The 25,982-nt window shown below is 40.3% G+C and overlaps 1 protein-coding gene across 2 annotated transcripts in view; it reads left to right on the top strand.

Moving 5' to 3' along the window:
* The window catches only part of ARHGEF6 (Rac/Cdc42 guanine nucleotide exchange factor 6), an 87,823-nt gene that overhangs the window by 47,303 nt on the left and 14,538 nt on the right, over positions 1-25,982 (top strand). For both annotated transcript variants that reach the window (XM_063083078.1, XM_063083077.1), the window contains 5 exons: positions 16,815-16,953; positions 19,492-19,551; positions 21,123-21,269; positions 24,194-24,280; positions 25,077-25,155. In XM_063083078.1, coding sequence (XP_062939148.1) covers positions 16,815-16,953; positions 19,492-19,551; positions 21,123-21,269; positions 24,194-24,280; positions 25,077-25,155 — 512 coding nt within the window. The remainder of the gene's footprint in view (positions 1-16,814; positions 16,954-19,491; positions 19,552-21,122; positions 21,270-24,193; positions 24,281-25,076; positions 25,156-25,982) is intronic.

Below are 25,982 nucleotides of genomic sequence, written 5' to 3'. Positions count from 1 at the left end.
CATTTATCAATTCCAGGAGTATTTTTGTAGAGGTTTTAGGCTGTTCAATATATAGCATCATGTCATCTGCAAACAGGGACAGTTTGACTTCATCTTTTCCAATCTGGATGCCCTTTATTTCCTTCTCTTCTCTGATTGCTCTGGCTAGTACTTCCAACACTATGTTGAATAGGAGTGGTGAGAGTGGGCATCCTTGTCTAGTTCCTGTTCTTAAAGGAAAAGCTTTCAGTTTTTCCCCATTCAGGATGATATTGGCATTGGGTTTGTCATATATGGCTTTAATTATGTTGAGATACTTTCCCTCTATACTTAACTTATAGAGTGTCTTTGTCATGAATGAGTGCTGAATTTTATCAAATGCTTTTTCAGCATCTATAGAGATGATCATATTGTCCTTGTGTTTGACTTTATTAATATGGTGTATCACATTTATTGATTTGCGTATGTTGAAGCAACCTTGCATCCCTGGGATGAATCCCAGTTGATTGTGGTGAATAATTTTACATATGTGTTGCTGTATTCTGTTTGCTAGTATTTTAGTGAGGATTTTTGCATCTATATTCATCAAGGATATCGGCCTGTAGTTTTCTTTTTTGGTTATATCTTTACCTGGTTTTGGTATCAGGATGATGTTTGCTTCATAGAATGAGTTTGGGAGATTCGCGTCTGTTTCAATCTTTTGGAATAGTTTGTAAAGAATCGGTGTCAATTCCTCTTTGAATGTTTGGTAAAATTCTGCTGTGAATACATCTAAACCTGGGCTTTTCTTTCTTGAGAGCTTTCTGATAACAGCTTCAATCTCCTTTATTGTTATTGGTCTGTTCAAATTTTCTATGTCTTCATGGTTCAGTTTTGGGAGCTTGTGTGTGTCCGGAAATTTATCCATTTCCTCCAGATTTTCAAATTTGTTGGCATATAGTTGTTTATAGTAGTCGCGAATGCGTCCTTATATTTCAGATGAATCAGTTGTAATATCGCCTTTTTCATTTCTAATTTTTGTTATTTGAATCTTCTTTCTTCTTTTTTTTGTTAGCCATGCTAATGGTTTGTCAATTTTATTTATCTTTTCAAAAAACCAACTTTTTAATTCATTGATCTTTTGTATTGTTTTTTGGGTTTGAATTTCATTCAGTTCTGCTCTGATCTTAATGATTTCTTTCTGTCTGCTAACTTTAGGTTTGGATTGTTCTTGTTTTTCTAGTTCTTTAAGGTTAAGTGTTAGGTTGTTCACTTACCATCTTTCTATTCTTCTGAGGTGAGCATTTAATGCAATAAATTTCCCCCTTAATACTGCTTTTGCAGTATCCCACAGGTTTTGGAATGATGTATCATTATTTTCATTAGTTTCAATAAATTTTTTGATTTCCTGCTTGATTTCTTCTTGGACCCATATGTCATTAAGTAGAATGCTGTTTAATTTTCATGTGTTTGTATAGTTTCCAGAGTTTCGTTTGTTATTAATTTCTAGTTTTAATCCATTGTGGTCTGAGAAAATACATGGGATAATTCCAATTTTTTTGAATTTATTGAGACTTGATTTGTAACCTAATATGTCATCTATCCTGGAGAATGATCCATGTGCTAATGAGAAGAATGAATATTCTGAGGTTGTTGGATGGAATATTCTGTAGATATCTGCCAAGTCCAATTGGTCTAGAGTATTGTTTAGATCTTGTGTTTCTCTACTGATACTTTGCCTAGATGATCTGTCCAATATTGACAGTGGGGTGTTCAGGTCCCCTGCTATTATGGTATTAGTGTCTATTTCCTTCTTTAGGTCTAATAGAGTTTGTTTTATAAATCTGGCTGCTCCAACATTGGGTGCGTACATATTTATGATTGTTATGTCTTCTTGATGGATCTGTCCTTTTATTATTAAGTAGTGTCCCTCATTGTCTCTTTTTATGGTTTTTAGTTTAAAGTCTATTTTGTCAGATATAAGAATAGCTACTCCAGCTCGTTTTTCTTTTCTGTTTGCATGGTAAATCTTTTTCCATCCTTTCACTCTTAGTCTATTTGAATCTTTATGGGTGAGGTGGGTCTCTTGTAGGCAGCATATAGTTTGGTCCTCCTTTTTGATGCAGTCAGCCAGTCTGTGTCTTTTGATTGGGGAATTTAAGCCTTTTACATTAAGAGTTGTTATTGAAAGGTGTTGATTTATTCCTAGCATTTTATTGGTTGTTTGGTTGTCTTAGGTGTCTTTTGTTCCTTGCTTTCTGATTTACTGTTTGGTTTCTGTGTTTGTTGGTTCCTTAGGTTGTAGATAGTGCTTTTGTTTGTTTGTTTTCTCTTCATGAATGTCATTTTTATTATACTAGTGGGTTTTGATTTTTCTTGGGTTTTTATGGAAGTGGTAGTTATTTTTCAGGTACCAAACCCAGTACTCCCCTGAGGATTTCTTGTAAGGGTGGTCGTGTGGTAGTGAACTCCCGCAGTTTTTGTTTGTCTGAGAAATATACTATTTGCCCTTCATTTCGGAAGGATAGCCTTGCAGGGTAGAGTATTCTTGGCTGGCAATCTTTGTCTTTTAGTATCTTGAATATATCATCCCATTCCTTTCTAGCTTTTAGGGTTTGTGATGAAAAGTCTGATGTTAGCCTAATTGGGGCTCCCTTATAGGTGATTTGACGCTTCTCTCTTGCAGCTTTTAAGATTCTCTCTTTGTCTTTGAGTTTTGCCAATTGGACTATAACATGTCTTGGAGAAGACCTTTTTGGGTCGAATACATTTGGAGATCGTTGAGCTTCCTGGATCTGCAGATCTGTGATTTTTCCTGTACCTGGGATGTTTTGTGCCACTGTTTTGTTGAATATGTTTTCAATGCAATCTCCTTTTTCCTCCCCTTCTGGAATACCCATGACTCGGATATTTGAGCGCTTAAGGTTGTCGGATATCTCTCTCAGATTTTCTTCTATGCCTTTGATTCTTTTTTCTTTCTTTTTTTTTTTTTTTGTCTGCTTGTGTTATTTCAAACAACCCATCTTCAAGTTCAGAGGTTCTCTCTTCAACTTCGACAAGCCTGCTTGTTAAACTCTCCATTGTGTTTTTTATTTCGCTGAATAACTTCTTCATTTCAGCAAGTTCTGCTACATTTTTTTTCAGGACATTGATTTCCTTGTACATTTCCTCTTTCGGGTCCTGTATACTTTTCCTCATTTCATCATGATGTCTAGCTGAGTTTTCTTGTATCTCATTCAGTTTCCTTAGAATTATCACTCGAAATTCACTGTCAGTCATTTCAAGGGCTTCTTGTTCTATAGGATCTAGAGTTTGAGATTTATTAACTTTTGGTGGTATACTTTCTTGATTTTTTGTCTTTCTGGTATCTTTTTTTTGATGTTTATTCATTGTGGCAGGGGGTTTCACAGTCCACTGGTTTGAGACTATTGACTAACAAAGATGTTGCTGTGGTTGCCAATTTGGTATGGCTACCTCCGTGACTGCTCAGTTCGCCTCTAGTGCCTTGTGTGTGTGGTTGCCTCGGGTCTTCAGCCTCTCCGGGGAGCCACCTCTCTGTTCAGCTTGGACTCTGCTGGGCTGCTGGATCACGGCGTGGTACCGCAGGGTGTGTGGTCTGTACTGAGCTTCCACTTCCTGTGCAGGACTTCTCCCTGTTCCGTGCGCTCTGGCCCGGGCTGCTGGATCATGCAGTGGCGGCCCCACAGGGTGTGTGGTTTCTGTCGAGTCTCCGCCTCCCTAGCCAGATGTCTCCCCACTCTGTGCGCACTAGGCTGGGCTGTTGGATCTCGCAGTGGCAGCCCCGCAGGGTGTGTGTTTTCTGCCGAGTCTCTGCCTCCCTAGCTGGACGTCTCCCCATTCTGTGCCCACTGGGCTGGGCTGGGACGTGTCTTCTGCAACCCTCGTCTATAGGCCAGGCCTTCAAGACCCTGCTCGGCACCACCTCACCCAGGAAGTCTACCAGGTTTCTGCTAGGGGCAGACGAGCGGTCGCTCTGGGTGCCTTTGTAGCACTGTGTAGATCTTTCTCGGGACTTATCACCTTCCTCCTGGTATCGCGGTTATTTGTCTACTTGTCTTACCTCCCACACCAGAGCGTGAGCTCCTCAGGGGAGGAGCCTGCAGCACACAGTTCACCTTTGAATCCCCCCAGCGCGGACCAACTCTGGTGCCCACCTGCAGTCAGCTCTCCGGCAGGTTCAAGCGAACTCAGGAACGCTCCGAACACTCTATTCCTAACCAGAAATCGGTTAGGTGTTTTTCCAAACTGGTGGCCACAGAGATGGTATCTGCCTCCCGGTAACAGGAAGTTTACCCGTGGCCGGAGCCCAGGGTGCGGTGGAGTGACAGTTGGCCCAGCCCATACTTCCTTGCCCTCCCGACACTGGCTGGGGACGCCCCACACCACCAGCCCCACCAGAGAACCGTGGAGGGAGTGGGAGGGGAGGCCGGCACACAGGCCCCGGGAAGCCCCACGCCATGGCAAGCAAGTGGGAAGGCTCAGTGAGGAGCTGAGCTGGGCGAGGAGGACAGGCCTGGCCGAGCCGGGCCGGAGTCGCCACCACCTGAGAAAATGGAGGCAGCCCTGGGGCCAGTGAGTGGCCCAGTGGGGCAGGCGGAAGCCGGGTGGGCGTCCACCCCCCGAGCAGTGACCGGCCGGGGGTCACTCACGGGGCTGGGTCGGTCCGGGTGGCTCCTTCTCTGCCTCCGCGTCATCGCCATCCCTGTCCTCGGCCGCCGCCGCTTCGGGCTGCTCACTCGGTCCCACGGCACGGCTCAGGCGCTCCCAGGAATCTTCTTTTATGCCTGCCTGAAACCTTGAATCCTGAATGGAGCAGCTGGCCGCTGCAGCTAAGAAACAGTTCTTTTCCTGCTCCACACTTCAAAGCTGTTGCCTGTAAACGAGGCAGCCTCTCCTGCCAAGGGCAAAGTGGCGGTCAGCCCCCACGACCAGACACCAGCAGTGGTCCTCCCTTAAGAGACGGCAAGAGGAAGGTCCACAAGTTTCCCGGCTGCCTAAGGCCCAGTGGCCGCCTTTTCTACCTCAGCTACTCAGCGCCAACCGCCGCAGCCACCACCATCTTAGGATCCGCCCAAACCCCCTTTCATGGTTTCTAATGAGAAATCTGATGTAATTATCCTCATTCTTGTATAGTTAAGATGTTTTGTCCCCTCTGGCTTCTTGGAAGATTTTCTTTGTCTTTGCTTTTCTACAGTTTGAATATGGTATAGCTAAGTGTAGATTTTTTTGCTATTTATTCTGCTTGGTGTTCTCTGAGATACCTGGATCTGTGGTTTGGTATCTCTCATTAATTTTGGAAAATTCTCAGCCCTCATTACTTTAAATATTTCTTCTGCTCCTTTCTTTCTTTCCCATCTGTATTCCCATTGTGCACAAGTTATACCTTTTGTAATTGTTCCATGGTTCTTGGATATTATCTTCCATTTTTAAAATTCTTTTTCCTCTTTACATTTCAGTCTAGGAAATTTCTGTTGGCATAACTTCAAACTCACTGTTTCTTTACTTAGCTGTGTTCTGTCTATTGATGAAACCATTCTTCATTTCTGTTACAGTGTTTTTGATTTCTGTCACTTTAAAAATTCTTTCTTAGAGTTTCCATCTTTCTGTTTACATTACTGATCTCTTACTGCATGTTGTCTACCTTTTCCATTAAAGCCTTTAACATATTAACTGTAGTTATTTTAAGTTTCCTAACTGATAATATCAAAATCTGTGTTGTATCTGAGTCTGTTCCTGAAGCTTGCTTTGTCTCTTCAGACTGTGTTTTTTTCTTGCCTTTTAGCATGCCTTGTAATTTTTTGTCAGAAGCCAGACATGATATATTGAGTAATAGGAACTGAGGGAATTAGGTTTTTAGTGTGAGGTTTCTTATTAATCTGGCTAGAAGCTTGGCTGTGTTTAATGTTTACAGTAGCTGTAAGAACCAGGGGTTTTAGTTTTTTCTAGTTTTCTTTTTTCTCTCTTATTATCTTTGGGTTTCCTAAGAACTCCTTTATAAAAAGAATTTGTGTCTTATAGCTCTCTCAGCTGTAATCTACTGTTATTATATTGGAGCCCTGTTGATATGGTGGTAAGGTTCTATAATGTTATGAATAAATCTCAGTTTTTTAGTGGACCTGAGTTCCTGGGATTTGATCTTCAGAAGCACTTATTAGCTTTTTTCTCTCCTCTCACATGTGACAGGAAGATGAGAGAGGGCTGGAGCTGGCCTACTATTCCTTCCTTAGGTCAGCTAAGGCTCTGGCAATGCAGTTTCCTTTGGAAGGCAGAACATTGGAGAATGTTCTGGGATTATTTAAAAATGGTTACTTCCCCTCCCTGTAACATGAGGGGTTTTTTCTCTGATCTTCACTGTGAATACCTTTTTGGGTTCTTGGATGCAAAACCCAGAAAAGTGTTGCCCCCTCCCCAAGACTGGGCCTAGAGGAGATTTTAACTCTCAAGTTGGTCCACATTCAGCCTCCAGCAATTCGTCAAAATTACTCTTTGAGTGTTCCTAACAGTTACTGGCTCCAGTGGCTTCCGCTTTAGGGAAGCTAATCTCAGCTGTAATTATCTGTATTCTCCTGTCTCTCCAGATTTTGGGGTAATGGTTTTCCCTGTGATTTCAATTCCTAGTGAATCTAAGAAAAGCCATTGATTTTTCAATTTGTTCAGCATGTTTCTTATTATGATAGTAGTTATGATTTCCAAACTCTTTACATGTCAAAGCTAAAACCAAAAGTCCTGTAATGATTTTTTTTACTGTAATTTTGAGGGTTTTTTAGTGGTTGCTTCAGGTCTTTCAATATATATCTTATCAGAATCTTCTTCATATTTATGCTTACTTAATTCTAGTGAGATATAAAAATATAACTCCTATATAGCTGTTTCCTCTTCTTTTTTGCCACTATAAACACAATAATACATTCTTTAATTATTTAATATAATTTCATGCCTATTGATTAAACAGAAAAGAAAGGAGAACAAAGGCATATTTATACTGGGTTTTTTTTTTTCAGCTTTCTAATTTACCATCCTTGTTTCTCTTTATGTATTTTGGTGAATTTGAGTTACTATCTGGTATCATATCCTTACTCCAGTAGACCTTTGTTCCCACCCACCTCCTTTGTGCTGTGGTTGTTAATAAATTTCTGTATGTTACAGGCCCGACAATAAAATTATATAATTTTGTTTTATACAATTGCTTCTATATCAGTTAAAAGAAGAAAAAGCATGTATTTATATTGTATTTTATGACTGCATAATTACCTTTACGAATGTTCTTTATTTTTATACATGGATTTGAATTTACATCTGGATTTACTTTTTTTCAGCCTGAAGAACTTCCTTTAGTATTTTTTGTAAGGTGGGCTTTCTAGGAAAGGATTTTTCTCAGTTTTTATTTGTCTGGGAATGTTCTCATTCCACGCTCAGATTTGAAAGATAGTTTGGATGGATATAGAATCCTTGGTTAGCAGTTTTGTTTCTTTCAGTACTTTGAATATTTTATCCCACTGGCCTCCATGATTCTGATGAGAAATCAGCTGTTAACATTATCCAGGTTCCCTAGCCTATGATGAGTTGTTTTTCTCTTGCTTCTTTCAAGATTTTCTCTTATTCTTTGTCTTTCAGCATTTTTACTATAATTTGTCTGGGTGTGGATCTCTTTGCATTTATTTTACTTGGAATTCTTTAAGCTTCTTGCATGTGTAGATTAATACTTTCCTCAAATTTGAAACTTATCAGTCATTATTTCTTTGTTTCTTTGAATATTTTTTCTGCTCCATTCTCTCTCCTATTTTTTTTTTGGATTCTCATTATGCATATGTTGTTGCGCTTAAAGATGTTCCATACTTCACTGAGGTTCTGTTTATTTTCTTTATTTTTTTTAAGTCTATGTTTTTCAGATTGCATAATCTCTATCAATTTGTCTTTAAGTTCACTGATCTTTCTTCTGTTAGTTCAAATATACTGTTGAGCACTTCTAATAAAATTTTTAATTGCAGTTATTGTACTTTTTAACTCCAGAATTTCTATTGTTTTAAAAACAATTTCTAGGGCTGGCCCATGGCTTACCTGGGATAGTGTGGTGCCAATAACACCAAGGCCACAGGTTTGGATCCCATATAGGGATGGCCGGTTAGCTGACTTGGCAGAGCGTGGTGCTGACAACACCAAGTCAAGGGTTAAGATCCCCTTACCAGTCATCTTCTAAAAAAAAATAATTTTATCTCTTTATTGATATTGTCTATTTGATGAGACACAGTCATCATAGTTTCTTTTACTTTAAGCATGGTTTCCTTTCATTCTTTTAACATATTTATAATGGCTACTTTGAAGTCTTCATTAAGTCTAACATTTTGTCACTCTCACAGACAATTTCTCTTGCCTCTTACTTTACCCCTAGTGTGTGGGTCACATATTCCTGTTTTTTTTTTTTTTTTTTTTTTTTTTTTTTTTGCATGACACGAAATTTTTGTTGTTGAAAATAGACATTTTCAGTAATTTTAAGTTTCACAACTCTGGATGCTGATTCCATTGCCCTTTCTCTGGGGTTTGTTTTTGTTGTTCTTTGCTTATTTGCTTGTTTAGTAACTCGATTGGACTATTTTAGTGAAGTCTATTTCCCCAACTGTGTACAACCTCTGCTATCACTCCTCAGAGGGCACAGCCTTGATCAGGCAGGCGGTCACCCTGGAATGGCAGTGGTTTTAGCAGGGCTGTCTTTGGTGGCTGGTCAGTCTGGAGATCCAAACCCTTGACCTTGGTATTACAACACTGTGCTCTAACCAACTGAGCTAACTGGCCAGCCTTAGCAGGGCTCTCTTTGACTGTCTCTCTCCCTAATGTCTCTGTTCAGCCCCATTTAGTATCACACCGAGGCTCCACTAATTTCCAGCTGATTGGCTCTAATGTTGTTAACAATTCCCTGGGGCATGAATTGCTCTACCATCTGATCTAATTAAGCTCAAACAGAGGTAGTTTTTTTTTTTTTATTTTTTTATTTTTATTTTTTTTTTATTCAAACAGAGGTAGTTTTTGAGAACAGATTTTGAGGTTTGTTCTGACCCTTCTTACCACTTCCTAGCTGTCTCTTTCCCTGATTCTCTTTGGTGATCTAGCTGGCCTCTCGGTTTAGCTTGCTGCTGTTAGGTAAGAGGAGCTACCACTCTCTTTTTATTTGCTTACTACCAAAATTTGTATTGTTTTTGCAAGAGCCCTTAGGCTTGAATTTCCCCACACTCTTTTCCAAGTAAAACCAGTTCCTTTGGCAGAGCTTCAGAGCTCTCTGTTCCTATGAACTGCCTCTCCCCCTGGGCAAAATCTTTTTTTTTCAATGAGAGTAATATTTTATTTTATTTTATTTTTATTGAATCATAGTTGATTATACATATTTTGGGGGTTCAACATTGACATATGTTGATCAAATCAATATTACTCCCATATATATTGTTACAAATCATACTTATTCTTTATGCCCCTTGTCCAGTCTCTCCCCATACCCCTCTCCCTCCCCCCTCCCAGCTCTGATAACCCTAGGTTTCTTCTCTCCTTCTGAAAGGGTAATGGTTACTCTGTTAATTTGTTGCCTAGATGATCTGTCCAATGCTGAGAGGTGTGTTCAGGTCCCCCAATATTATCATAGAGCAGATGCTTCTTCTGTGTGGAGAGAGACATCCTCTTCTTTATCTCTGCTGGTGACTCTCCTTCTGTCAGTGCACTCCAGTGGCCGGTGGACCATCTGCATTGTGGTTGTGGCATCTAGCCACTTTCATGGAAGATGTGGTTATTGTGGTGGCTGTGGTGGGCCACCCACATGGAGGTGATGTTTTTGGCATGCTCCTTACCTAGTTGCTGGTGGCTCCTGGCTCCATACCCCAGGACCCCAGGCGGGCCCCAATGGGTACTGTTTTTTCTTTCAGTTCTGTGTTGGATTATTTGCTGTTCCCACCACTTAAACTCTGTGCTGGAACTAATTTGTTGTCCTTTGCTTACTTCTAAAGTGGGGGAACTTGCTGTGGGAACCAGTACTTGAGCTGTGTGGTTGATCCAAATTGCTGCTTTGCTGCCGATTCCATGGGGAAGGCTTTTTGTGCAGCTCAGGGTTTCATGGTCAACTTTACAGGTACTTCTGGGTCTAGTGAAATCCGCTGCACCTGGGTTGTGTAGGAACACTGGTCTGGGCCTGAGTCTTTTCATCAAACTGCACCCCATGCAATTCTATATTCCTGACCAGTCTCCTCTGAGTGGTCCTGTGCTGATTGGGGGGCAGATCAGCTGTCCTTGCTGTGCCCCAGTGTTCTCCCTGTAGGCCTGTCTCCGCCACCACCCATGCTCCAAACACTTCCCACAGGACAGGCTGTGCTCTAGTCCCTTGTAATGACTCACTGGCCTCTGAGTGGCTCCTTTTTTTTATTTGTTGTGGCTCCTCAGTCTTATGTGGGTCCATGCGATCCCTATTAGTGGTCTTGCTGGCCTGGGGGCCACCAAGGCCCTCTTCACCCCTGCTGCCTGCAAGCAACTCCATCCAAAGGGCATAGCTGCAGCTTTCGCCAGCTCCTGCTCCATGTGTTCAGCAGCTCCAGCCTGGATGCAGCCAGAATTCGAAATGGTCAGAGCAGTTTTTTCTTTCTTTCATTGTGGCTTCTCCTGCCTTCATGTATTTCATAGGTCTCTCCTCCTCTTTGCCTGAGCTCTAGTGGCCCGAGCTTGGCTGTCATTGCTTTTTAATAGTTGTAAATTGGTTGACTTGTGGGAAAGAGTGGCAGTGGAGACCTGGTCCACCATCTTGACCAGAAGTCCCCTGGGCAAAATCTTGGAGTCACTACTCTAGGGGCTGGATAGGGTGGTAGCCTCTGGTCTTCTCAATTTGCCTTTGCCAGCATGGAACCTCTGCCCTGCAAGTGAGCTGGGATGAGGTTGAGGGGGTGCCAGTATTTTCAGCCTGCCAGTCCAGGGGTAGAGCCTCCACCCTATGTGTGGAAGCTGGGTCAAAGGAGCTTTTGACCTCTCGGCCACACTGACTGGGAATGTAGCCTTTTTTACTAAGAGTTGGAGGGGATGAGATGTACCGCTGGCCTGCCCTTCCTGGTGAGGTATCACACCTTTGACTGGGAGCTGAGGGTGAGAAGAGCCTGTCTTCTTGGCCACTTGCCTCGAGTGGAACTTCTGTCGGGCTGAGATGGGAGGAATGAGAGAAGGAGAGACCAGGTCATGGCTCAAATGCCACAAATGCTCCCTGTTTTTACTGAGTTTTAGTAAGCTTTCTTGAGTAAATGTTTTTTCATTTATTGTAGGCCATTAGGATAATTTCTAGAGACTCAAGTCTGTTTTTATAGTTTCCACTGGTTATGCTCATTTCATTGGAAGGTGGGTCCAATGAGCATATCATGCGACCATCCTGAAAGTGGAACTCCTCACCATATCATTTTAAGTCCTTATGTGCCCCTACCTGATCAAAACCTAAACTTTTTACCACTTTAATACTGTCTCAGTTCACAGTTCTACCACTTAGAAGCTGTGTTACCTAAGGTAATTCACTTGACATCTACGCCTTAGTTTCCTCACTTATAAAATGAGTTAGTTTCCTCATTTGTAAAACCACCTACTTTGCAGGGTTGGTGTGAGGATTAAATGAAATAATGTGTACAAAGTACCTGGCATAGAGCATGACGTACTTGTCACCATGCCCTGTATCTACTTTATTTGTCTTCTATCTACGGGCTACTAGTTGCTTTTTAGAAAAAAAGAATAAAATATTTTGAGCATACAAAGAACAGAGATAATATAACATACACCCACATACCCACCATTCAGCTTAAGAAACAAATTATAGATGCAATTCAGGTCCTGTGTATACTCTCCAATAATTCCTGCTCCTTTCTCCCTCACCAGAGGGAACCATAGTCCTAAATTTGTTTTATCATGTCCAAGAATGTTTTCATACTTTGCTACATACCTACAGTAAAGAAAAAATGTTTCAGAGGCATTTTTCCTTTGATGGATACACAAACATCCTGTGTGTATAAGGGCAAATTCCTTAATACCAGTAAGATAAGGTCCCACTCATGTTAGGTCACTATTTACATGAACACATGTTCTTTACGTTTTGACAAGAGAAGAGCAATTCTGGATGAATACCAGAAAGAAAAGGTTTACCTCAAATAGCAGACTTTCTGTGACGTTTAGAGAAGTTTATGTTGTAACTCTATGTGTTAAAATGTTACTGATTGCATTTACCTATGTTAGGAATTTAATTTTATAAATAACAGTAGAGGTTCCTTCAAATATTGTGATTTAAAGTTTGTTACACAGTTGATTTAAAGATCCTTAACTTTTGTGGGAATTCCCTGTTTGCTTGATTTTGGTTAGTGGTGTTTTTTGAGAATTTTATAATATCCCTTGAAATGATGGAAGACTCACTGGAGTTTCCATAAAACTGAATTTTTATGTTACTGGTTTATTTACATGGGAGGGATCAGAATTAAAATACTTTGGGTTTTTCCTCAAATGTGCTTTTAATATAGTATCAGCTATTTTACATGAATCTCATGGTAGTTTATGCTGAAATATTAGAGACAAAGCATAGTTGAATGAAATCCACAGAAAATTCGGATGAAAATGTTTTAGATGAAGGTTTCAGCTGAAATAGGGACGTTGGTGGATATCTGTTCTTTCCCTGCGGAAGCTGTAATGCTGGGGTGAACTTCTTCCTCTTGGCCTGTAGGTGGCAATATCATACCAGAAATGCTTCTGACAATTGGCCACGAGAAAGCATCCGGCCTTTGGACAAATAAGTTCTAGTGGTGTAGAGTAGTGCTAGGCATATATAGTTAACACTAATTTACTGTATGTTCTCAAATGGCTAGAAGAGAGGAGCTCAAATGCTCTCATCACGAAGAAATGATACATTTTTGGTCATCTCACGTTGTATACATGTATTGAAATATAAGTCTGTACTCCATCAATCTGTACAATCAATACGTGTCAATTTAAAAAAAAAAAAATGTATGATTGTATGCAGGTGCCTTGTTAAAAATGCAGTAATGTATTGACTGAATTTGGATATGTAATCAGACCCCAACCTTGTTGTGGCCCCATATTTGCATGTATTTGAATAGCTGCCCCAGTCTTTTGTTATCCCCTGGGTGAGGTCTTTTGGGATTTCCCCTCTCTCTCCCCTGCTGGCTTGCAACAGCAGCTCCTATTTCTTCCTGGGAATAACCTCTCCCTTAACAAAAATACCCACTTCTCTCCCTGCTTCAGTATAGCACTGATCCTTTTCACAAGGGAGAGGGTTAAAAGAGCGAGTGGGGAGAGGAGCAGAGCTGGCGCTAAGACAGATCTGGACCTCCCTTCTGTTCCTATGGTGGCGACTGCCACAAACACCACTGTGTACTTTTCCTCTTGTTAGTTTTATTCGCTCTCTGTTTACCATTGTTACCAGCAATGAAGACTTTAAGAAAACCCCAAAGAATTGTGTGCTTACCTGCTTTGCGGACAAAGGTCATAGGAAAAATTCAGAGCCTAGGTGCTGTTCTATTTTTGTCTTTGAGGAAACCAGGGAAGGGGGCGAGTGAGACTGATCACAAGCAGAAAGTGGTGGGCACAAAAAAGAAGCAGACAGCCTAATCTCTGGAACTGGGTGCATGAAAAAGGGAAAAAGGGGTCCACCCAACCCAGTGTGAACAGCACCCCTGGGATTTTTCACTTGCCAGAGGCCTGGACCTTCAAGCTCCTCTTGCCACACCTCCCCTTTCCAGGCCACAGCAATTCCCGTGAAAGGCTGGTGGGGGAGGGAGTGAGGTGGGAAGGCGGAATCTCTGATCCTCTGCTAGGTAGAGTCATGATCATTCAAATTAGAAATCTATACAAAGATTCCACCGAAGCACTCTTATATGAGATGGTTAAGCTCTGTAGTGTTATCATAATGTGTAATAGTTTTTTTCCAGCTTTCCAGCCCAACCCGTAATGTAGCAGAGCCCCATCCACCATGCTTTCTATGAGATAAATGTATTTTGGGTTTCAAACAGCATTTATACATTGAGAACTGCTTCTATTGTATCATATCACATATAGAAAACATCTTAAGCTTGAAAAGCAAGTCTCAACCCACTGCCATGTCAAACAGGCTATATAAAGTCGAAAATTTCAGTTTTTAAAGACCGATTGTTTTGGGGTGCAATGATGCATTATATTTGTGTATAACAATATTAATATGCATATTAAGTTTATTTGGCTAAGTAAAATGTGTCTTTTAGATTCTATTTATCATGATAGGCAGTGGCTTTATAGACAGTTTTGTTCTGTTGCACTAGTAAAAATTATTTTTCTTCTCACTCGTGTTTTAATCTAAGATGGTAATCTCATGTTATGTTGAAAAAATTTAAAAGTTGTTTTATAAAATTTAGCAAGCCTAGAAGTTAAAAGACTGCATGGAAAGTAATTACAAAGTACACATTAGCATTTGCTTTTAACTGCTGTAACTCTTGCATCAATCAGAGTAGAACATTGAGGATGCATGCAGTCATTTAGTCATGGAAAGAAAAAGTAAGACTTGTTTACCAAATTGAAAAGAAATTAGAAAGTGATTTTCTCCAAATTACATTTCTACTTAAATGCACTCTCCAAATCTGAGCTATTTTCCTAATTATATTTCATATGTAATGAATTTGCAAACTTCTTTATGCACTTTGTGTTCTTGGATGGAAATTAAACATCAGCTGAATTTCCATTATGCTGGAAATCTCAGATACTGGTAGTTTTTAAAGATATGATTTTAGCAAGGTGTTTGTCTTGGAATAATAATAATAATAAAGCATCTACTGACTACTTTAAAGTTTACAAAATACTTTCCCGTAAAAAGGCAGTGTGGTGTCCTGGAAAGACTTGCAGCTTTGACTTTAGACCTGAGTATGAACCCCACCTTAGCTACTTACTAGCTTTTACTCAACCTTCATGAGTCCAGGTTTTTCATCTGTAAAGTGGGGAGAATGAATGCCTGTAAAGATCTTAGCATGAAATAGCAGTCTTAAAAACCCCAATATATAATCTTCACAGTTTTATCAGGAAGGAGGTTCTGTCTCTTTCTTACAGACGTGTCTATTGAGGCTCAGGCAACTCATCCAGTGTCTTCAAATCTGTTTTATGACTCCAAGTCCAGGGCACTTTTCTCCCCTCGGCTGTTTCTGAAACAAGACTGCGATAACTGAAAAAATGGTCAGCAGTGATTGTTAGATGTGACCACTCAGGTGTGATCTAGCTTCTGTTAAGGCAGCCATTAATAGCCCTTTTGTCCCCTGACATCTGTGTGATGCTGTGTGACTCAAGGCTGCTGGTGCATTAGCTGAAACTCCATCCTTTTTTCCACTGCTCACAAAAACCCAAGAAGGGAAATTGTCTATTAGTAATAGGGGTAACCTGCAATCCACTGCCTTCCCAACCCCCCTAGTACTTTATGACTGAAAGCAAGTTTCTTTGAACACACTTCCCAACCTATTGTGACACACCACAGTTGGGAAGCACTGCATAAGGTGTGTTCGAGGGGAATAAATAGGTCACTTTGCAGTAGGGGGTTTCTGCTGAGGAGTGGTGAGAAAGGTTGGTGGGGCCAGTAGGAGACTAAAAAGTTAAGACGTGATCTTGTAGGCTCTCAGATATTCTTGAGTAAGAAAGCAATGGGGCCAAAGTGGTGGTCTGCAGGGCGGTTTGATGGTGAAAAAGCATGGAAGCCAGGAGATCATTTGGTCTATTTTTCTTTTCTGTTCTTTTTTTTGTGTGTGTGTGTGTGTGATGGTAGGCCAGTAAAGGGATTGAATCCCGGACGTTGGTGTTATCAGCACCACATTCTAACCAACTGAGCTAACCAGCCAACCCCGTTTGGTCTGTTGAAGTGAGCCAGATGGGATGAGATGAAGACCTGAATTAAAGCAGTGGCAGTGGGACTGGAAAGGAATAGACAGATCTGAGAAGACTTGGGACTGAATATGAAAGGGAAAGGAGTCAGGTGATAAAGCAAAAGTTTCAAAGCATGTGGTCAGCTAGGCAGTAGGTTTCCTTCTCTAATAACATTTTGCCACAATGTATATTAAAATGATCTTGCAGCCCCAGGACCCAACGTCCCTATTGGTGGAAAAGAGATGATCTGGAAGGGTGCTGAAGGGCTGGCAAAGCACCAGTTAGAATTGGACATTTACAGGACATAGTTCAGAAAATATTAATACAGTTTTTCACCAAGTTGCCGCCTTATAGAAGTGTTTGGGTAGCCCACGGCAGTGGTTTCAGATCCTAGGCTAAGTAACTCTGTGGTTAGTCATTATAAACATGCTGCTGTCTGAATGTAGGACTTGATTCTAGAACATTACAAACAGGTGATAGGGAGCTCTTGGTGACTTGCTACCCTTGGCATCTGACAAGCCAGTAACTAGAATGTCTGAAGCGCTTAAGAAAATCTGTTTTTCAAGCCTTAGTTTGAGGTTATCTGATAGACTGTATGCCCCATGTCCACGGGTGCAGGCTCTTCAAGTGTGGGTGCTTTTGTTTTGTGCATTGCTGAATCCTCCTCAGAGGACAGAGCCTGTCACTTAGCAGATGCTCATCAATAACTGTTGAATGAGTGACACTAGGGATCACAAATGTCTGGCTCACCACTGGAGCCCCAGTGCTGATTGCATAGGAGGAGCTGAATAACGGCTGATTAAATTGAGTTGAAATGAACCGAATAGCATTTGGACTAGTGAAACAATTTTTTATGTGATTTTACAGCATGTGAAATAGAGTAAAATAATGTTAGGTTGCTAATTCTTTATATGGGATATACAGCAGTAACAAAACTATACTTGTTCTTTTGCTAGTGATGATCTAGAACAATTTATGGAAAATCAAGGTGCATCCAGCCCAGGTATCCTCATTTTAACAACAAGCCTCAGCAAACCATTCATGCGACTGGAAAAGTATGTTACTCTCTTGCAAGAGTTGGAACGGCATATGGAGGTAAGGGAAGGCGAGCGTTTTCAAGCTGGTGAACCAGGTATGGGCCTCTGCTCTGGAGGACGCAGCCAGTCAGCCTCCAAAGTAGCCTTGCTGAGGAATCTAGAAAGTGTCATGGTTTCAAAATTTACTTTATCTAATCTTTCCTCCTCCCAGGCTTCTAGTTTTCATCTTTATGTAGCAAAACATGATCCTCCCATTCTTTCTTACAAAATATTCATGATCATTCTCCCTCCCCCGTCTTCTCTCCCAGGCCTCGGTCCTGCTGCTTCCCTCGAGTCTGTGCTTAGGTTTTCTTTTGCTTTCTCATCTGTAGATAGCGGTTCAGTCAAAATCAGACCCAGAAATCTTCTGTTGTTCTGGTATATTAACCAACTTTATTGTGAGGGATAAAGCAAACCAATATCAGAAAATACAAAGAACACATTCACTATAGACAGGAATATTTATCTCTAGAATACTGTGATCATTCAGCTTTCTGTCTCTTGATTACAATGGAAGATTCTGATATTTCTTAAAAGTTAATGAATGGATTCAATATTAGTGTAACTCTCTATGCATCAATACATTTGCATCAAATTCCCCTCACATTTTTGCTTATAAACTTAGAGTTTACTGGTATTGTGGCATAGCTATAATCTTTTTTAAATATTGAAATTTGCAGTGAGACCTGATAATTGAATTTTTTTTTATCAAGAGCCCAAATCCTTGTTATTAAAAGCCAATCAGCAGGGATAGCTCCTTGAGCCATTCTTTGGCAATTGTGCATGGGGGTAGGAGAGGAGGGCCCCCTGGGGGAAGCTGCATTTACCTCAGTCACTCTTCCTGTGTCTGGGGAAAGGTTTTGAGGTTTTAAAGGGTTTGATTATCTTTAAAGTAAAAGGTTGCACGCTGCGGGCTTGTCAGTGTTTATAAGGATTGAAAGCACGTACTCTGAGTGAAACCATATTCTCAGAGTAGTTGACCTGCCTGAAAGCTGGAGGCAGTAGGGAGCTGGTGAGTAAAGGCTGCCGGAACGAGATTTCAGTTAGGGCTTGGGAAGGTGCTGACCTCTGGTTGCCTTTCCATAAGCCAAACCAGTTTGCCAGAACCGTTTGAGGTTTGCCCCTCCTTGCTTATCACAAAAATCCAGAAACTAGTAGCCTGTTTCTGCTACTTCGCAGTGCTGAAGTACAAATATGCACTTAATTTGGGGAGAAAAGAACCCCAGCTGCTCCTACTGTCAGGATCCTCTATCTCGGCCTTCTTTACAGTAGTGCCTATTGAGACTCCATTTACTGTTGGTCACATGTATTTGGTTGCCCTCTGTTTCCCACCAGCAGATGGTACACACCCTTGGTCCTAGTTCACCACTGGGTGAGACAATTGATCCAGATTTCTGATCATTTGCCACGGCTGCTGGCTAACAGTAGAATAGGACCTGAAATTCTCAGTTGTCAGCTAATTTGGGTAAGAATAAATTATACTATAAAGAAATACAATCTTACTTTTCATGAGCAATACCATTCTTGGCTTGGGTCAGACCTGTAGTCTGTTCAGCTTTGTATATTATCACCCAAGACTGGTTGAACAGGAAATTTGGTCTTCTTATTACTTCAGCTGAGTTCCAGTGGTTAGGTGTATATATATATATATATATATATATATATATATATCTAAGGTCAGGTATACCTGTGTACTCCATATGCCTCAATATCAGGTACAGATCTAGCCCCAAGAATCTCCACCTTCCCTTCGTAAATAGTTATGGAGATGCAAATTCCTCAAAGACATTTTTGAACCTGCCCACTTCTCAGAGTGGTAAGTACCGTGGAATTGCAGACCATATGTAAAAGCCCTGCTTAAGAAGGAGCACATGGTATGAAACTTGGACATTTTCCCCATCTGCCATGTTGAGACTGCTGAAAGAAAACGGAGGCATTTTAGGAAATGAGATTAGATTGATTTTTTTCTTACCACCACTCTGTGTCCATAATTCCCCACCTCCTGCCATCTAATGATGACATGACTTGATGATGTCCCCAAATAATTATTTAATTATCACATTTATTATTAAATATTTATTATCTAAAGTAAAACAGCAAAAAGGTAAATAAGAACTCTTGCCTCAATAACCACACCTGCTATGTTGTTACTGAATGTATAATGTGTTACCATTGTCTTCATTTTTTAAAAAAAATTTAAAACAAATTTAATATTTACTTGTACATATTTGTGGGGTACAGTGTCCAATTGTCTTAACTTCTCAATCACTTAATCATTGGATGTGCTGAGATTCCAAATGCTCGAATGCTGTTCTATTTTTTAATCTTTAAGTTAACATACAGTAAAATCGACTTCTCTCTTATGGTACACGGTTCTGTGAATTTTAACACAGTTATAGGTTCATGTTACCACCACCACAATTGAGACAGAACAGTTCCCTATCCCTCCAAATTCTCTCTTGCTATCCTTTTACGGCCACACCCTCCTGCCCCTAGCCCCTGGCAACCACTGATCCATTCTCTTCTAATATTGTTTTCAAATGTATTCCTTTGATAGGATACTCATCCAGATCATCAGGATATTCTGAAAGCAATCATAGCATTCAAAGCTCTCATGGTAGGTGATGCTCTAAAATTATAATTCTCCATTTTATATACCTTTGTTCCTGAAAGAATGATTTGTGTGTAATGTCTCTTTCCTTATGCAAAGGTCTTTAGAATGGAAACAATAAGCTTTCGTGACAGTATCGCAGTGATTGTTTTATTTAATTTTGTCCTTCAAAAATCATGCTTACCTATGAAAGGTTGCCAGGCTGAAGGTATAAAGCAATCACATTTGAAGTCTCGGCCACATTAAGCATCAGTGTGTAGGTGGGGGGTTTCCTTTCGTCTCTTTGTCTTTACCCCCATTGCTCACCTTATGTCTGTGTAACTCGTCATCACTGATTGGCATCAATGCTGGATTCGACTACGTATGCCAAAAGGCATGAGATTGTTCTTTGCATATGAAAAAGAAATCCTTCATCAAATCTGAAAGGAAACCAAACTACTCAAATACAATTGTGTTATATAGATTGCTATCAACGGTACTGGAATCTTGTATTTTGAGCATGGTGGTTAATGTGTCTTCTTGAAGCCACTGATGTAAAACCACTTGGTGCCATTTTAGAAGGAAAGAAAACGTTACGTTGGGTTCAATATACTTTAGCTTGATTTTAGACGTTTCTGTAGCATTCTAGGTGATCTGGATCAATGTTTAGTTATTGACCCTTGCTGTAAGGCTGTGATGCAACATTCACCATCACCTCATTTTTATTGCTGTTGAAAGATAAGTAACTCACATGTTCATGGTTAAACAGCAAGTCAAAGACCAGAGTAAGGTATTAGGTTTAAATTGCTATTGTTATAGGTCAAAAACAAATAGTGGCAGTTTTACATGGCTCTACCTAATAGAACAGTCCAGTAAAATCCATGGTACTTATTATAATTTGTGTCTTTTATTTTTTCCTATGTAAATGGAATATAAATGCCTCTCAGAAAAATAAAAAAAATATTTCGGGGCTGGCCAGTTAGCTCAGTTGGTTAGAACACAGAGCTATAACACCAAAGTCCAGGGTTTGGATCCCCATGCTGGCCAGCCGCCAAAAAAAAAAAAAACAAAACCATATTTCTTTCTGAACATGTTGTAAAATGTGCTTTGATGGTTGCAGTATATTTATTCCTGCTATAGGTACTTCAAAAATATGTGTGCAGTGAATTTATTTCTTCAAGTCTCCATTTAACTGAAAGGGACAGCACAGATTTTATAGAAAACAGATCCCATCAAAACTATTACATTACATTTATTTGGAAACAGTAGCATAACTAACCGTATGCTTATTTTTGTATTTGATTTGGAATGAATGCTGTTAAATTATTCTGAGATAACCTCAAATTTTCCGAAGCAATGATTGCTGCTTTGGCAAAATGAAAAGTAGCTCCTCTTCACAAAACTTTTGGGGTCTAAAGGCTAAAGATTTAAGGTAATGGCTCTTTCTGTCTGTCAGGAACGGATGTGGTCATGGGATCCATGGTGAGGAATAGGGACACAGTGGAAATATCTAAGCATCAAAAGCCACATCTTTGATCTTATTTTAGATCTGTTTCATAAGAATGCCTATTCCATTATGTTCTGCTTTGGTTCTGTAGGGGCAGTGCCAAGATCTGAGAAAGAGAAAGCAGCTGGAGTTGCAGATACTTTCTGAACCTATTCAGGCATGGGAAGGGGAGGATATTAAAACCTTGGGAAATGTGATTTTTATGTCACAAGTCATGGTGCAGTATGGAACGTGTGAGGTAAGGCGTTTCAAATCAATACCATTTCTTCCATCTTTCATCCTTTTCTTCTTTGACTTGTTCTTCCGTCAAGGTCAAGTGCTTGAACATTCAAATCAGAAAGTGAACACCTGTTCTTTGCCCAGCACACTGCTAGGTGCCGTGGGAGATAGGAGGGAAAAATAAGCGATGATCTCTGCTTTCAAAAAACTCATTAAAAACAGATTAAAACACAAGTTGCAAGTAGAAAACAAAACCAAATAGTCAAAGTCAGATTGTGCAATGTCAACAATAGAGTTCATAAGAAGTAGATGACTCTGGAGAAAACTATGTTAAGTGAAATAAGCCAGATGAGGAAAGAGTAATACTGCATGTTTTCACTGGGTGGAGAGAGAGAGAGAGAGAGAGAGAGAGAGAGAGAGAGAGACAGAGAGAGAGAGACAGAGACAGAGACAGAGACAGAGAGAGAGAGAGAGTGCAAAACAGTACATTAAACTTTCAGAAGGGGAAAACAAACCTAAGGATACTAGAAATGGGGGGGAGTTGTGGGGGGGGGCGTTTGGGGAGGGATAAGTTGGGTAAAGGATATAAAGAAAAACCACAATTTGTAATAATAATATGCTTATAATACATATTTGTTTTAAAAAAAGAAGTTCACAGCAGGGAGAGATCAAGAAGACTTTATGGAGACAGGACTTGAGGAGGAGGGCCACAAAAAGAAAAGGGGAGGATTCCATAAGGTAGAGGTTATTCTTATCTCAAGAGAATAGGAGCATAGCTTTTTTGGGGGAAGGGCAATAAGGAACCCAGCATGTTGGGACCAGAGGAAGCATGTTGGACCTAGTGAAAGAAAAGACTGATTGAGTCAAGTAGAGGCAGGTTATGAAGAACTTTGGATGTCAGGCAAGAGTAGTTCAGATTGATGCCACAAACAAGAGGAAACAATGAAAGTATTCTGAGGAGTAGAAAAACATGATGAAAGGGGTGTTTGACACTTACTCTGACCACCATATATGTCAGGTGAACTGAAGGGGGTGGGACTAGAAACAGAAAGGTCAGCTGGGATGGAAAGTGAGACACCCCCAGTGACAGTGATGGCGGAGGGAATGGAGCATAAAGGGCAAATCTGAGACACGTTCAGAAGGGAAAGTCAACAGAAAGTGGTGACCCAGGAGCTAGAGGAGATGACAAATGTGAGTTTAGACCTGTTAATGTTCAAGTGACTGCAGATATCCAGGTGGAGATGTCCTATAGGCAGCTATTAAAATACTGTGGAAATGTGGGTGAGAGGTCAGAGTTAGAGGCAGTGACTTAGATGTGCCTGACAAATGTGCCTTCCTATTTACTTAGGATGTAAGTATCCACAGAGAAGCACAGTGGGCTGAAGATGGATTATTTCTTATAGGGAGGGGCCACTGCAGGGGAGAAAGATTGATTATGTCACCTGGTATGATTTATTGGGTATTAGAATTGTCTTCTCCCTCCCAAAACATCTTCCTATACTCCCTGACATGTCTCTGGCAGAGAAGATTCATTACTTTGGGTTAATAAGCAATCTCATTTAAAATGCAGATACCCCGGGGAAGGTTAATACAGTGAGTCTATTTTACTCATTCACACCTTTGGTATGAACCTCTTGGGTGAAGGGAGGAAAAATTGGTGCCAGGAAAAAAAAAAAAAAAAAGGACAAAGAAGAAAGTAGAGAAGAATTGGGAGTGTGTGATGTCCTGGAAATGCTAGGAGGAGCATCAAAAGTAGAGTGCCGACTGCTGCAGAAGGTTCAGAGGTCAAGGAGTGGGAGGATCAAGAAGAAGCCATTGAATTTTGCTAGAAGGCAGTTATTGATGAGTTTGGGAGATCAGTGGGGGTGCAGTTAGGGAGGGATCAATGGGGAGAAAATGAAGGCAGCAAGTAATTTGGCAATAAAATGTCAAGAAATAGGATATCACATATAAAGAGCCACATGGGGCAAGTGGAGGCCTATTAGGACAGGAGATGTGCATCTGAGAAAGGCCAAAGGCGAAAAGCTAGTAAAACAGGAGAAGCTGCTGGAAGGAGGAGAGGAGATGTCTGTAGAAGGAAACTAAGCAGAGAAAGATGTGAGAGAGTGTGCAGGACACTTGTTAGAATAGTCAGCTTCGAAAGGTTGATCTTCTCAAATGGGAGGAAGGAGACAGAGTCAGGCACAAGGATGATTGTCGCTAAGATATAATTTTTTTTTTTTCTTTTGTGACCGGTAAGGGGATCGCAACCCTTGGTGTGGTGTCGCCCGCACCACGCTCAGCCAGTGAGTGCACCGGCCATCCCTATATAGGATCCGAACCCGCAGCCTCGGTGCTTCCAGCGCTGCTGCGCTCCCAGTGCTGCACTGTCCCGAGTGAGCCACGGGGTCGGCCCCTAAGATGTAATTTTTGCATCTACTAATTGCATATCTGTTTAAGGGGTTCAGGGCAGCCCTCATGTATAAAGGTTTCTTTAGTGCCATTAAAAAAAAGTAGTTCTTTGTTTTACATGGTTGCAGTAATTATCCTGTTCTTAATGATTAGAAATAATTTTATGAATAAGAATTTAACATACATGTTAGAGCATCCAAAGTAAAATCACATTTTTGTTTTGAGAACTTAGAGACTTATTTTGTGCCCAGGACCAGCACATCTCACTGGTTGCACAAGCTGTGTGACTTCTCAGGCTTACATACATAGGAAAGAAGCATGGCTACATGTATTTAGCTGTTATGTAAGGAGAGATATAAACTCTGGGTTTATGTTCATGTCAAAGGAAAATTCAACTCGTTTTGTGCTTTTAAGTTGGGTATCTTTTTAAAAAATCACTGTTGATGTTTCAGTTGATTATATATCTGTGTTACAAAGCCACGATTCCTGAACTCCTTAACAGACAAATGTCCAATTTCTATCCTGCATTTAATGTTTTTTGTTCCCTGTCAGGAAAAAGAGGAGCGGTACCTTATGTTATTTTCAAATGTCTTGGTAATGCTATCTGCAAGTCCTCGGATGAGTGGCTTTATCTACCAGGTTAGTAGGTTTTATATAAAACAAACAGCAGGACCCATAATGGAAAGAGGTTTTCATCCAGATGCAATATCTCCACTATGGCATTAAAAGCTCAAGCCAGAAAAGGCAGAATGTTCTGACCCTTCATTGTAATTAAATAGCTTAAAAGAGCAGATGTTCTTTAGATCAAAGACCTTTGTATTAGTATAATGAGTTTATCCTGAATAGCTACTGCTCTGGTTATGAGCTAGGTTTTGAATGTATAAATAAAAATCTAAGTCTACAACTAGTAAATTAACATCAGCATTTTACAGGCCCATATCATTATTGCTGAGAAAATATAAAGCCAGGACCTGGTCTTATGATTGTCTTATTACAGTCACATCACATGATTTGAGTTTCTCAGATGCAAGTCATTAAACTCCTTAGGAAATTAAACTTTCCTCAGTCTGCTCTCAAGATATAGAGTATTTGAAATTACTATTGCCTGTTATCTTGGCCTGGCAATTAGTAATTTTCACAAAATTTGAGACTTTACTTTGTTTACCGATTCCTGTGAAAATGCGTTAGAAAAGTAAACTATTTTGTAAATCCTGATGTTATGGTTTAGGGTGTGTTAACCAAACACAACCCACATTTTCCCCTTACTATCTTGTCTGATTAAAACTTAGAGCAGAGAAACATATCTATTGCTAGACTAGAGAAATCTGTCTAGTTGTAATTCAGCAGTGATTCCTGAGAGAGTCAGAAAATCTAAGAGAAATAAGCAGAGACAAGTATAACCACAGAATTAATGGGAATGTTCTTTTTCTGGTAGGGAAAAATACCAATAGCAGGAATGGTGGTGACTAGATTAGATGAAATTGAAGGGAATGACTGCACATTTGAAATCACAGGTAGGTAATTTTCTCTTTTTCATGTAGTTACTTCAAATCATTTTTGGAATGAAGTAGAGTTTAAATAAATAAATGCTATTATTTTCTGTTATATAGTCCATGAGCAAGTTTTACGGGAACACGACAAAGTATATTCCATTTCCTGGGATAATTAGGGTACAGTGATTGAAAAGAGAAGTCTCCTGGTCTTTCAGAAACCTCGGCTTTTCCATTAGTTTCAATCTTCTCTTGCATAAGAGCTACTTCTGAGAGCTAAGCAATAACGAAATAGACTGATGTAAATGTCATTTTCTCTCCTTCTGTCATCTCTTCCCTGGTGGCAGAGGAGCCAAAGATATGGACTTTTATCAGCAATCTTATCATCAGTGTATGAATTAGAAAGATTTGGTTGTGTTTCTAAAAAGTGCTGAAAAGCCATGAAACTTTTCACAAATTAAGCAAAATGCCAGGCCTCGATAATGCTCCCTGACATTTTGGCCTGTTATCCTTTTTGGCAGGCCTGTGTGATTTACATGTCATTGTGGCTAAGCCTGGGATAACGGCCCCAGGCCTTACCCTCTTCTTTCCCAATAGGGAGCCTAAGATTTGGTGTTTGCCCAAAGATTGTAAGCAGTCTTAGTTGGATCTTGTTGCAACTTTGATATTGTGAGAATCAGCACAATATTCTCGTTTTAGACTATTAATTAGATGGACTATGTTCTTAAATTTTCATATTGCAAGTTTGTTGATGGTGAAGTTTTACAGTACTTCTTAGAGTCTGCAAGCAGTAGAAATCAAAGATAGTTTTAGAAATCAGCCATGAATATTTGTTTCTTTACTTTGTTATC

This window comes from Cynocephalus volans, chromosome X, assembly GCF_027409185.1.
Source record: "Cynocephalus volans isolate mCynVol1 chromosome X, mCynVol1.pri, whole genome shotgun sequence".
Taxonomy (NCBI): Eukaryota; Metazoa; Chordata; class Mammalia; order Dermoptera; family Cynocephalidae; genus Cynocephalus; species Cynocephalus volans.
Note: the sequence above shows the minus strand (reverse complement) of the source record. Positions and strands in the feature narration are given on the sequence as shown.